Source organism: Castanea sativa, chromosome 5 (genome assembly GCF_040712315.1).
Source record: "Castanea sativa cultivar Marrone di Chiusa Pesio chromosome 5, ASM4071231v1".
NCBI lineage: Eukaryota > Viridiplantae > Streptophyta > Magnoliopsida > Fagales > Fagaceae > Castanea > Castanea sativa.
The window spans coordinates 71,825,163-71,840,342 of NC_134017.1; the positions used below are offsets into that span (position 1 = coordinate 71,825,163).

The 15,180-nt window shown below is 36.4% G+C and overlaps 1 protein-coding gene across 1 annotated transcript; it reads right to left on the bottom strand.

Annotated features, from left to right (window-relative positions):
* Positions 1-6,887: 6,887 nt before the first annotated feature.
* On the bottom strand, positions 6,888-8,309 carry LOC142635731 (uncharacterized). The gene is made up of 3 exons (XM_075809839.1): positions 7,927-8,309; positions 7,441-7,848; positions 6,888-7,302 (listed from the first exon to the last, which is right to left on the bottom strand). The coding sequence occupies exons 1-3, from the start codon at positions 8,307-8,309 to the stop codon at positions 6,888-6,890; spliced, it is 1,206 nt and encodes a 401-aa protein (XP_075665954.1).
* Between the last annotated feature and the right edge of the window lie 6,871 nt (positions 8,310-15,180).

Consider the following 15,180-nt stretch of genomic DNA (forward strand, 5'->3'; position numbering starts at 1 on the left):
ATTTGAATTTTGATTTAAATTATGAAATATGTTATTAGTAGGCAGCAGCTCATCCTTTTTGCCTTTCAATTGGTACTTCTTCTTCTTCTTTTTTACATTCATATATTTCAAAATATTTTTTTCCAAATTTCTCCCATTTGTGTTCGTGACGAGGGTTTGTTTTGTTTATTGACTTAAAAGTGTCCTAAAGGAAATTGTTTTTTTAAATAGTTATACTATTTAAGCTAGATGACTAAAGCAATCTTTAACTCAATGTTCAGTACATTTATTTTTCTTCACTCTCTAAGTCATTTTATTCATCTAAAGGTTGAGACTATATAACATTATTAGTGTTAGAGATATTCCTATTGGTCTTAGTATTTTTTTTTCCTCTTAAGTTGTAACTTTTATAATTGAAAATTTACAAATTTTGTTTGACTTTTCTATGCATCGCACGGGTTAGCAACTAGTGTAAAATATAAAGTATAGGTAAAGATTATTGTTTGTTAGGTTTTAGATCCCTATAAACTAGATTGTTTAACCTAATTAATTAACCAAGTGAATACTTAGGTTTATTATTTAGATCTAGGTTAAAACAAAACAATCATATCATGTAAAGTAGCGGAAAACCAAATAACACAATGATATGATGACTCAGGAAAACCAAACTGGTAAAAATCCTGGGGAGGATTTAACCAAGCTATCCTCAAAATTCACTAGAAAGAATTGAAGTTTACAACAAGATTTAGACCACTTACATCCTATTGCTACCACATGTAGAAATTACTGACACGACCACATGCAAGCTCCAAATCCACGAACTCTTTCTCTCTTTGGACTTTGCACCAACACAATTTCACCTGCTTATGACCTTGAGACTTCTCTCAAAGGTTTTGGATCTACTTAGACGTTGATCTTGTATGTATCAACTTCTACAACACCGAATCTTGAGATTCTTTAAGGAATAACACCGGTAGAAGACTTTAGAGAGCTTTTAGATACAAAATCCTAGATTTAAAAGAGGCACACTTTTCTCTCTCTGAAAAACCTTGTTAAAAACGTCCTTAAGGTTTTCTTTATATGCTAGAAGAAGTAGATTTGAAACTCTAATTCTTAATGGGCTTGAATTGCTGTTTGGGCAGATTTAAAATTCTGCAGACCTGTGTTTCTTCAATTTTCTTCCTGATTTGGGGAAGATTGCATTTTGGTAGGTATAGGAAGAAAACATTTGCAGCCCACCATTTTTACCTTACATTTTCTCCTCCAATCAAACACTCAAAATATTCATTTTCATCATCCAAAAATCACCCCAACCAAACGGGGTCTAAAAGTTCTCCCTGATGTTACATGTTTGTACATAGGCCTAAAAAGCCTAAGTATGTAAATTATCTTTTTCCTTGTGTGATTTTTTTTTTAAATTTTTAAATTTTTATTTTGCATAAACTCATTATTTTTTTGCTACATTCACAACAAATAGGTCAGAAATACCACTATCTTAAAAAGATCATTTCTTTAAAAATTAAAAATAAAAACATTTTTTTCATTTAATTTGCCCATACATTTATAAAATTGCAAATGGATCAAATTTATTAATTAAAGAAAACTCATAATTGATCAAACATAATTTGTGGTATAACAAGTTTCAGAATTTATGTCGTAAACAGAATATACCGTATCTTTTTTAAATTTGAGCAAATGCATTGCACCCACTCAGTAATATGTGGCTCCGCCACGTCCTTCCTACTGATCAAATTTTATTTTATTTTTTACTGAAAATATATAAGGTTTTACACAGGCCCTACAATTATTGCTTTATGAATTATTGCTTTCTTGTATGTTGGGAAGCACAGGTGCGGTGTTTAGGCTGCTGCACCCGCGTCTAACGCGGGGACGCGTAGGCGACACCGCTGCTTGCGTGTTTGTGCCGCGTCGGGCATTAAAAAAATAATTTTTTCGACGCGATTCATGCCGATATGGCGCTGATTCGGGTTGGTGCGTGCGAAATTCGGCCGATTCGCTTCGATTCGGCCAGAATCGGTCCATATCGGACGCAACACTGATACCGGCGAAATCGGCCGATACGGCCGAAATTCAAAAAAAAAAAAAAAAAAAAACAGGTGTGCAACGCATTGTTTTACTTGGCTGAAAAAAAGGGTGCAAATGGTGCGTTTGGAAAAAAACAAAAACCCTATAGCTCTCACTCTCAGCCAAAACTCTCATTTCTCTTCAATTTTTTTTTCACTCAGTCCGGTTCTGCTCTCAAGTCTCAGCCAACCCAGCCTTGCCTCTTCAATCTTCATTTTTCTTGCGCCTCTCTCCCAATCTCTGCCTTCACTTTTCAGCTAGGCTCTCTCTCATTCTCTGCCTTCACTTTTCAGCTGTGCTAGTCTCATTTTTTAGCACTCCACTTCGTCTCCCTTGCTCTCCATCTCCCCTCACTGTCAGGTATCATAGCTCTCACACTCACACTCTTAGTTAATTGTTAATAGATGATTTTTTATTTAGTTAATAGTTATTATTACTCATTGTGCTTTGTGATTGTGTTGTGAATCTGTATTCTAGTTATTATTTACTATTGTTCTTAAATTTGGTATATGTTTATATAATGTGAAAAAAGTATGTTTAGCAATATATTAAAAATATAAATAAAAATATTTTTAATAATTTTTTAATCGCCGCACCCGTACCCTACTTTTTCAGAACTTGCCGAATTCCTCACTAGCTCCCACACCCGCACCCGAATCCCAAAACGCACCCATGTTTCATAGCTTGTATGTGTCATTTTGCCGCCTCATTGCCTATATAAAGTAGTTCGAAGCAAGTTTTGGAAATCCTTCAGCTTTGCGTTTCTCAACTCAAAATTTCTCAACTTTTCCTTTTTAAGGAATTGCATCAGGTTGGAGTTTAAGAAACAATTGCAAGCTTTGCGGCAAACTTGATCAATACTTAAAATTTTCCTTTTTAGATTCTTCTTTTTTTATTTCTTTCCTTATTTGAAATTTTCAAATATGGTAAACGACCCAAGCACTCTAACTACACCTCCTTAGACATTTAAGCATGATCCTTTAGCTCCTCTTTAATTTTAGTTTAGCCTCTATTCTCTTACAAACTGTTGTAAACACATATTTTCCACATGATTTCCTAAAAATAGAAAATTACACTCAATGAATGACATTTTATTCAAGAAATTATGTAAAGTTAAATAATATGGATTAATGCAAATCATGGCTTAATTATACAAATTAAGCATAGTAATAAGAAGATAACGTCCACATAAATATATAATAGGAATACATTTTAAGACGTTATCATCTCTCATGTTCCCCATATGATAAGGGCATGGGGAGGTACCATCGAGTTCAATTAATCCAGTTGTACAAAGGCAAATCTAAAAGGACAAAGTCTAACTCTAGCACCAATAAAAGAAGAGATGACATATGTCCTTGTGAGATTTATAATGTACATAATTTACTTAAATAATTGTATAAAATATTTAAAACCTACTTTAATGAGCCATACACATTGCATCTAAATTTTGAGTGCATTAAGACCTATTTGGTGATGTTGTTATAATAATACTATTTAAATGTTGTAAAAATACGTACAGGTAAAAGAGTTTATGTAAATAAATATTGTATTATTTAAATAACCAAAGACTGTTTAAATAACATTAACAAATAGACCTAACTTATAATGCTCATAATGCATATACAGAGTATGATTTTGAGTAATCACTTATCAGAAACATGTAGTCACTTATCAGAAACATGTAAACTGTTTCACGTGCACACGCACTAGATTGACGTGGTCCGCGTGGAGCACAAATTTTTAGAAACATCAATTTCTTGTGTTTCACTTTCACGTGGCCTACTTCTATCAAATGCCCATTAGGAGATTAGATAGACAGTAGTGAGATGTCTTACAAACGCCAAAACAACATGTGCCGTGGGCCCGTGGCGCTGTTTGTATGGATGTGGTATTAATTATTAGCATCAGATGTATATAACTCTCCTGGCCCTACTACATTAGGAGAATCCTATTTGAGAGAATGAGATACACGTACCCAACATCAATTCTATCATATCCGTTCTATATGATAGAAATATCACCAGTTAATACAGTACAGTACGACTTATTTAACAATTATATCAATTTTTTTTCCTTTTATGGAACGACAAACTCAACATCAATCAACCTAGAAGCTCATTTGGAATTTTTTTTAAGCTCATTTTGAATTTGATTATAACATTTTGGAAGTTTTGAACCAACAAACCATACTGGGGCTTTTATTAAACCAAATGAAAAACGAAGGGGCTAGTGAACATCAAGCAATGCAAGGGGAATAATGTCCCCAGGAACGCCATATACCCAAATTTAAAAATCTAACCCAACCCGAGCTTTCTTGGCAAAAGCATCCGCAACCTTATTACAGCTTCTTGACACCTGACAGAACTTGTAAAACCGCAGCTGCGAAGTTAAGTGAAGGATGTCGTCCACAATGTGACCATAGAGTGCTAGACTTGACAGACCGCTATTGATGGCCTGATTGATGATTGCTGAGTCACCTTCGAAGATAACCTCATGAAGACCAAGGTCCATAGCAAAAGATACGGCATGACGACAAGCAAAGGCCTCCACCTCTGGTACAGAATGAGGAAGCAGGACACGAACTGACATTGCTCCCAAGATATCACCTCGACTATCTCTGATAACCACTCCTAGACCAGCAGTGTTGCTTGACTTGAAAACGGCACCATCGTAATTAGCTTTGTAGCAATGTTGATCAGGTGGACTCCAGCGATTTGTGTAGGTTATCGCTACAGGCCTTGGGACCGGTTCTTGTGCATTGATGAAGTCTTGAAGCATGCCACCAGCCTTGGAAGGTAGGATTTGCAACGGGTGAACTGGTTTGCTCAGGCGCAACAAGTTGCGTCTGTTCCACAGTAGCCATGTTATAAGAGCAAAAATTTCAGCTCTGTAATCATCATGTACCTACCAAAACTTAGAGATAAGGTCAGTAAAATCCAAGGAGGGGGAGGTGTTTGTGAGATTGGCCCAGCTAAGAGACTGCCACGCCTCCTTCACTCCTTCACAGCCCCAAACTACATGTGTGGTGTCTTCAACATGGATTCTGCAAATATTGCAAGTGGCAGAGAGAACCACCTTACGGTGAAGGAGGTATCCATGGTTGGGAGAGCATTGTTGCTTGCTCTCCATACAAAGTGCTTCACTTTACTACGTACACGTAGCTTCCATATGCCTCTCCAAAAGCTTTTCTAGGGGTTAGGATTTGAGCTACTTGCATTGTTGGTTGAAGCAGTAGAGGCTAGCAATTTATATGCGTTGCGAGTGCTGAAACGACCCGAAGTAGAGGGGGACCAGATTAGTCGGTCTTGTGGGAGTCTGATGCTTAAAGGAATGCTTAGGATCAATCCGACTTCATAGGGCAAGAAACTTTGATTAATTAGATCTGTTCTCCATGTTCTTGTGTCGGCATCAATGAGGCTGCTCACTTTGGCATCAGGGGGTATGGAAGGAATGGGTGAGCTAACCTTCTTGTATACCTCATCTAGCAGCCACTTATCCTCTCTAATGCAGACTGACTGGCCATCACCAATGCGCCATACCGCCCCTTTTTTGATTAAATCTCTCGCACTTAAAATGCTTTTCCATGCATATGACCCAAGGCTAGACTCCTTAGCATCGAGGATGGAACCATTGGGGGAAAAATATGGCTTTAAAGACCCTATAACATAGAGAGTCATGGTTGTTCATCATATGCAAACCTGCTTGGCCAATAGAGCATCATTAAACTTCTCTATTTCCTTAAAACCTATACCTCCAACCACCTTGGCTTCACAAAGACGCTCCCACCTAACCCAATGGATTTTCCTATTGTCCCCACTGTAGCCCCACCAAAACTTACAAATCAAGGTCTCAATTTCTTGGTTCAGCCCTCTTGGTAGTTTAAAGCAGCTCATGGAGTAGGTGGGAATGACTTGGATCACAAATTTGATGAACACTTCTCTACCGGCCTGTGATAGGAGCTTTTCCTTCCAAGCCTGAAGCTTCTTCTAGATTCTCTCCTTAATATAAATGAAACTTTGTTTTTTTTCTCGGCCAATAAGGGCAGGAAGACCCAAGTATTTCTCATAATTCCTGATGGAGGGGACACCTAAGATTTGTTGTATACAGATTTGGAGTTCAGGATCGGTATTTGAGCTGAACAAATTGGTTTTATCTTTGTTTATCTTCTGACCAGAGCCCTTGTCATAAGTGGCCAAAATATCAAGGATAACCTAGCATTCAAATTCTTTAGCACGACAGGAAAGAACACTATCTTCAGCAAAAAATAGGTGTGAAACCCGAGGTCCATTTCAAACATATAGAAACACCTCGAATGCGACCTTCAGATTCAGCTGTGTGTAGTAGGCCCTGTAACCCAATATCACAAAGCAAGAACAAATATGGGGACAAAGGGTCACCTTGGCAGAGGCCTCTGGAGGGTTTAATATTGCCAACAAGTGCCCCATTGAGAAGCACTAAATAAGAAACAGACTTGATACATGACATGATGGTTGTTACCATTTTGCCTCCAAACCCCAAATGCCACATGACTCTCTCAAGAAAAACCCATTCCACCTTGTCATAAGCCTTACTCATATCAAGCTTGAGAGCCATGAAACCCAGCTTCCCTTGTGTTTTTTTTTTTTTCTTAAGATAGTGGAGAGTCTCAAACGCCACAAGGACATTATCAGTGATAAGGTGACCCAAATGAAAGCACTTTGAGAATCAGAGACTACATAAGGCAAAACCAGTTTCAAGCGGTTAACCAAAAATTTTGATATAAGTTTATAAAACACGTTGCACAGGCTAATAGGCCTAAAATCTAAAACTTTCTTAGAGTTCTAGATTTTTGGGATAAGGGATATGAAAGTGGTACTAATAGAGTCAGGAATAATACCCGAATTCAAGGCCGCCAAAACAGCATTTGTGACATCATCACCCACAATATGCCAAAATGATTTGTAAAAAATAGGGGACATACTGTCAAGGCTTGGTGCAGTGAGTGGTGCCATTTGGTGAAGCGCTTGAGCAACCTCAGCCGCAGTATATTCACTGTTAAGGCTAGTGTTCATGCCCTCCATAATAATGGGAGAAATACCTTTTAAAATATCATCAAAACCTGAAGAATTAGATGTGGAAAAAAGGTTGGAAAAGTATTCCTCAACAAGCTCACCTATCTGACCTTCATCCTTAGTCCACACCCCATTGTCATCTTCAAAACCCAATATAAAATTGCGCTTATTTCTCTGATTAGACCTGCAATGGAAGTACTTACTATTCTAATCTCCCCCTTTCAGCCAATCTGTGTGGGACCGTTGCTGCCACATGGCTTCTTCTCTATTTTTCAACACTTGTATTTCATCCCGAAGTTGATAAATATGGGCTGGATTGGACCTGTACAAATCTGCCTCCTCTGCCTTGGTTAACTCCTTGAGTTTCCTTGCCAAAGTGAGTCTAACATGGCCAAAAACCTCACGGTTCCACCTTTGCAAATTGATCTGGCAGGAGGTTAGTTTTATAGGAACCATACTCAATGGAGACAACCCCAGACAGCCACTCCATGACTCCTTAATCACCCCTTCACAAGTTTTGTCCTTTAACCACATGGCTTCAAATCGAAAGGGTCGTCCCTTCCGGTAAAACCTTTTTGTTTCAGAATCCGAAATCAAAAGAATGGGCTTGTGATCCGAGTGAAAGGCATCCAAGTGGTGACTTCTAGAGGTAGGGAACCTTAGAATCCAATCAATGGTGGCTACTCCTCTGTCAAGCCGAATCCAAGTGTTTTGAGTACCCGGTCTTCGACTACACCAAGTGAAAGGGAAGCCATTGAAACCTAAATCTTTAAGACCACACTCATCCAAAGCATCCCTAAACCCCTACATCTGTCTTTCTGATCTGTCCAGCCAGCCTTGCTTCTCTTCTACCCTTAGAATTTCATTGAAATCACCCAAAACAATCCATGGAAGTGTTAACCGTCGGCTCAAAGTTTTGAGTAATGACCATGAATCTTCTCGATTGGCGGTGTCAGTATTTCCATAAAAACCCGTAAATTGGCAGACGTCATCCATCCCTTGGTCAATTACCACATCAATATGGCGCTCAAATGAAGATAGAACATCAACTGTATTCGTATCTGTCCATAGGAGAGCCAAACCCCCTCCTCTATTTTGGCGTGGCACAACGTGACAATCTGCAAATTGAATCTTCCTCCTAATCTTTTCAATAACATCTTTGTCAACTTTGGTTTCCATTAAGAAAACCATTTTGGGAGCTTTATTACCAATTAAGGTAACGAGTTTGACTTCTGTCTATGGCTTTCTAAACCGACGACAGTTCCAGCTTAAGCAACTCATTGATACCGGTGGTGCTGGTACCCAACAACCACCTATTCATTTTCTTTGTCGTCTTCACTCTTTTGTCCCACACATTTTCTTTTTGACTGTTTCATATTTATTGCTTCCAAAATTGGTCGACGGTCTTTTGCTTCAGTCATGTCAACACCCTCACTGTCACTGTTCCCATTCCTCTCTATCTTCTTCCACTTCCTTGCAGAGACCGTGGCACTGTCTGAACTCAACTTTTTTGAAATATCACATAATTGACCTTTGGTAGCATTAAAGGCAAAAACATCATTCATGCTAGTGTAAGGGCTGTTATGATTAGGAGTAGAAGAAACATTCTGTGCTCTTATCTCAGGAAAAACCTGCGTACCATTTCTAAGCCAATCCAAAGAGCTATGAACCATATCAATATTCAAACACAAGTTGTTATTAGAGGCAGAAACATTACCCAGCAATGGAGAGAATCCCACATTCTTATCATAGTGATCAATGCTCTCAACATCCACCATGACATGCTCCGATACAGGAACTGAGATTGATCGTGGGCTAGCATCCTTGTGGACCACTGTTGCAGATTGGGAACAAGGTTTCTTGGGCATTGCAGGACCTTTTTTCCGTGGTGTTTTCCCTCTAGCACAACCAGCCACAGTCACTACTGATTTTCGGAGAGATTGCACAGTATTGGCGCGAAGCCATTCACCGTACTGTTGATCTTCTTTCTTCAGATTTCCCTTACCCCGAAGCCAAAGCTCACATTCCCTCTCATTATGAATATCTCTACCACACCGGTAGCAGAAGTTCGGTAAACGCTCAAATTTCAGAAGCACCCAGCCAATATGTTCACCTTCAGACCGTAGTTTGCAGCACCATGGGAGAGGTTAAGAGATATCTAGAGCCACACGCACCTGAAGAAACTCACTACCTGATCCATCGTCTTCAGGGTCAGCCACTTGGATTGTAGAACCCAACATATTACCCACTGCCTCTCCTATTTCTTGAGTTAAACATCGTTCGGGGATATTATGGAGCTGCACCCAAAAAACCGTTTTTGTGAAAGGCAAGGAGGGTGCTGATTCCACATCCACTGCCCGTTCTGTTAAATATTAGCATTGATACACCATGTTGAATATGCTATTATGGATGCGGAAGCGAAAGCATGAAGTATAGAATACAATAACACAAGAGGATTACGTGGTTCAGCCTAATGGCCTACATCCACGGAGGAAACCCTAAAGGGCTATATCAATAATATATTAAAGTGTAGAACAAATCCTGTGTTACAATGAACCATAACATGTGTATATATAGTAGACTAAACCCTAAACCAATAGACTTCTAGTACAAGTAGAAAACTTGGCTTGCACACAAAGTAGAATTAGACTTGGGCTTATGCTAATGGGCTAATATATCTCTAACACCCCCTCTCAAACTCAAGATGAAAACTTGATGAAATCTTGAGATTTGATTAGGTTGAAAAGATCCCTTGAATGAAGTTTGGCTCTGTGACGGTGGCTTGAGAAAAGCAATGGTCTTGCAGTGTTGATGCGACTTCTAACGGTGACATGACTATACCGGAGAATTTTGACGGCAGCAGTGGAAAACCAAAGAAGATGAACGCAGCGAAGAAACACCGAGGAAGACAAAGATTGCTCTTAATACACCGTAAGGACAGAAAACCATGGCCATAGGAAGGCAGCTCTGATACCAAGTTAAATATTAGCATTGATACACCATGTTGAATATGCTATTATGGATGCAGAAGCGAAAACATAAAGTATAGAATACAATAACACAAGAGGATTACGTGGTTTAGCCTAACGGCCTACATCCACGGAGGAAACCCTAAAGGGCTATATCAATAATATATTAGAGTGTAGAACAAATCCTATGTTACAATGAACCATAACATGTGTATATATAGTAGACTAAACCCTAAACCAATAGACTTCTAGTACAAGTAGAAAACTTGGCTTGCACACAAAGTAGAATTAGGCTTGGGCTTATGCTAATGGGCTAATATATCTCTAACACCTTCAAAAGCCACCAAATGTTTATCGTAAGACCAAGGTTCGAACTCTAAAACCCTCTCTAAGTCCAACATATCCTCAAATTCAAAGAGTAAGATATTCCCTCCCACATCCCTGATTTTGAGTTCACCAATAAGTTTCCAAAGGGGTTTGAAAGTACGTGCCACTGCCTCTGCATTCACAACCCGCTTAGTGAAGAATTTTCCTGCGAGACGAGAAACGATATTGCTGCCCTGTCTTGGTACATCAGCGCCCAACTCCTCTTCTTCGGTCAAGGAGAAACGGGACCACATATCTTCTAACCCTGCCATTGAGAACCAACAAGTAAACAAAGCCCAGCGTCCGGAAGAAACAAGGATTACAAAGAATCCACACCACCGTCCTATCAGCATTTGGAAGACTGAAGGGAACCAAGACCTAAACAAGGTTAGGGACAGAAATTCTACATGGCACAAGGGAACCCTAACAAGAGAAAAACCCTGGCAGGAAAACCCTAGCGGTGAGAGAAAATCATAGGGAAGCCCTCAGCCTTCGAAATTAAAAGTTCGCCAGACTTCTATTTTCTTAATAGTTAATACTACGACTTTCATTCAACTCAATTATTTACTTTCTCAAAAAAAAAAAAAAAAATCAATTATTTAGGATATACTAAAATGGAACTCTATGTTCTTTTAAATTCTAAAAAGGACCCATGTTGATATATAACGCAATTAAAGTACACACGTCTTAATAAATGGCTTACAAAAGTCACTAATTTGATACTGATAATGTCTTAACATCTGATGTTCTAAAAAAAATCAATTTGTAACATGTATATATAAACAAATATCCAAGACTACATAGTAAAAATGAAGTAGTTACGCTTTATATATCAACATGGGTCCTTCTATTTCCACTGTTTCTATCATTTTCCCACATCAATTTTATTTCCTTACTTTAGTTTCAACATGGAATTAATCATCAATATATTTAACGATGCTAATGTTCTTTTGGGTTGGTGAAATATATATCGCCAAGTACATGGGGTGGGAGCACCCTTCCCTTCTATAAAACCTTTACCAGCAAACATTTTGTTATTTTGGTAAAAGTGGAAGATTTAATACCAATTTGTTGAGAATAGCATAAGCGTAAATAGCTATTTGTTGCGTATATAACCAAATAAAAATGGATAGTTTTACATGGTTCAGTTTTTGGGCTATGCAGTGTTGAGAAGAACATTTCACTAACAAAAGGTTAAGGAGATTACAAATCCAAAAAGCTCTCAATCACCGGAATCATGTGACTAAAGAAACTTTAAGTTTATACAAAAATACCGAAGAATAGAGAAGCCTATTCTTTTTCTTGAGAAAATAGAGAAGCCTATTCTAATACTGCGCCACTAATATAATTGACAATATGTATATATATTAGGTCTTACCGCAGTACAAGTGCCCAATTAAGGAATAATATTCCTAAGGTCGTTTAAGGCGTAATGCCTATTCAGTTGTAGTCCATTACGTGCCCAACACAAAAGTATGAATTTGGCTTACTTCCAGAATTTAAAAAAAATATATATTTTTTATTTTATTTTATTTTAATAAGAGATTATCACATCATCCACTAACTAAATAAAACATGAAGATTAAAACCTACTACCACTTATCATTGTATATTTAAAATAAAGACAATGTTTAGCTATAAAATTGATTGTAGCCTTAGTAGGCTACAACCTTACTTAATATATTTTTATTAAAAATTTGACAAATCCACCATTGAATGACATATATATATATATATATATATATATATATATATATATTTTATATTCTTCATACTTGCAAAATATTTAGAAAATTGATGATCAATAGCTAAATTATCAATAAATTTTTAAATTGAGAGTTTTTGTAATTTAAAATTATGCATAAAATATAAACTTATAAATCATATAATAAATATTTGATTGACACAAAATTTGATGTGTGTATTAAAAGCGTAAAGAACATGCAATTCAACGGTTAGATTTTTTAAAATATGCAGTAATGTTTACTTTATTGAATAAGATTGTAGCCTAATGTTAAAACTAATTTTGTAACTGAATTTTATCCTTAAAACAAAATAACATATCCAGTTAAAAATATACTGGAGATAAGCCAAACTCCAAAAGTATAACTTGAGAAGGAATAAAACATACATGGCACAAGTGCACCTCAAATTTAAGCCACCAATATTATAACAATTATTATCATTATTTCCAAAAAAAAAAAAAAAATCCCCAGTTTGAACATCCGCAAAATCTCTCCAGTAATCAAACTGTTTCCCGACAAACACCTAAATTTCCAATAGTTTTGGATCGGAACATGTCTGTAAAAGCATTCCAACAAAAGCCAAATTAAATTTTCTAGGAAAGTTGGGTTGAAGTTTCCTCCCCAAATGGATTTTAAACGTTTTCTCTTTAGTAAACTACAGTTGCAGGACGCTTAGGAACTTAAGAGATCTCTCAAGATTCACTAGTCAACTAAATTGGGACAACATAGAATTCATACACACTAGAAAAATGCTACGTTCACAACATTTTCGCAACACTTTTACAACAAATCATAGGTGTTTTGTTGTTATTGGTTCTAATTTGAACCTACAACTAATTAAAATAACTTTTTCACTCCACCAAAAACAAACAATTTATCACTTAAAATTTGTTATGAAAGTATCGTAATACACCTCTCGCAGCGAGGGAAGAGAGGGGGAAGGGACAAATGTTGGGTAAGCAACAAGTTTTTCGTCACTTTATTTCTGTTTCTCTATCCTGTTTGATTGGTGAGTAATATTCACATATTTTTTTGCGATTTTTTTTTTGGGACCACTTTTACAAAATATAAAAGCAACAGATGTGTCTTTGTTTTTATTTTGAGAATTGAGATAATACGTCCCTTAATTTGTTGGCTTTAAGTGAGGAGGTCATATTCCATCCCATTGAACATTGGCGTAAGAATTGCGTTTCCAACTTTGACAACTATTTAGTCCTTCCTTTCTTTTTCATCTACTTCGAGGAGACTACAGCTCTGTGCTGACTGGAACCTAATGGTCTGTTTGAATAGAACTTATTTTGTTGAAACTGAAAACTGAAAACTGAAAACACTGTAGCACAATAATTTTTAAATGTGTGAATAGTATTGTGGGACCCATTTTTAATGAAAAAGTTGCTGAAAAGTGAAATTTGTGAGACCCATGAATAGTAATTTTGTGCACTGTTCATAACTGAAAGTCAATATATGCGGCTGGGTTTAAAAAAAAAAAAAAATAGAAGCCAAAACGCGGACGTGGACGCAGAACGCGGATCCAAATGCCCTCTAAGTCTTACAACTACGGCATGCGTTTGGATTGCGGCTGGCAGTTGTGTGTTTGCGTTTTCCTTCTTTCTTTCCTTTTTTTTGTTTTTGTTTTTTTGAGCAGCCCTCCATCACATGGGATGTTGTCTGTTAGTGGGTCTTGCGAGACCTACTACCTCTTTGACAGCAAAATTTCCAATGAAATTGCATTGTTCAGTGGGTTTTGTGCACAAACCTCTTTTTTCAACAAAAGTTTCATTAAAATGGGTCTCATGACACTATTCACATATTTAAAAATTATTTTACTATAATGTTTTCAATTTTTAGCAAAATGGGTCCCACTACGTATGCGTTTGGGTACTCATGTTGTGTCCAGCATTTCACATTTTTGGCTTTTTTTTTTTTTTTACCAGCGCTTCTTGCATTGTTCATGAGACATGAACAGTGCATTAAGGCAAAACTATAGTACATTCAACAGTGAACAGTAACCCATAAATGATTTTTTTGTTATTTTTAGCAATAAATTTTCAGTTTTCAACAAAATAAGCGGTATCCAAATGTATACTACGGCTCTATACTGACTAGAACCTATGTCTTACAACTTTAGTCTTTTATATATGTAAACATGTTTAGCTAGAGAATAAAGAATTTTTATTTTTTTATACAAGATATAAGTTCTACTCTAATTTAATCTAAGTGTTTATGAGAGTGTAGAGGTAGAATCGGTAATACACATGCAATAACTACATAAAACTTAGCTAAGTTCTACTAGAACTCTAAGTCCCTAAGTAAAAGAATAGAGAAAACCTTTCAAACTAAACTTTTATTGATAACAATTTAATAAATCGCTACCTCCATATAATTAAGGATCATTTATTGAAAAAGTTCTCCCCAACTCCTTTAAGAAAAAGAAATAACAAAGTGCTACTCTCTACTAGAGAAAAGAAAGCAACTTAATTAGGGAAATAAAAATAAATAAAATCCTAATTAAACTAAGAAAAGAAAAAAAAAAGTCATAACTTAGAATTAAATTTATATAAAATTTCCAAATTAGGATAATTTTTTGAGCAGGTAGCTTGTTTTACTCTCCCATGAGAAAGCTATGAAAATTGCTCAAACAAAAATGTTAGGAAGTATGTATTTAATGATTAAATTTATCATATTTCAATAATTTAAACTTTGGGATAGTTGATAATGTTAAGCCTCACTTATTAAAAGGAATTGAATTTACCAATTTCTTTTGCGATTCATTTTTAACTATTATTGAAATAAACTCATAAATTTTTGCTACACTCACAACAAATATGTATCGATCAATAGTAAAACTCACAAAATATTTTTTGAGAAAAAAAAATCTCATAATTGATCGCACAAAATTTATTTAAAGGTTGGTATAACAAGATTCAAAATTCTCCATAATTTGAATATGCCATGCCTTTTTCAAATTTGAGTGGGTGCAAC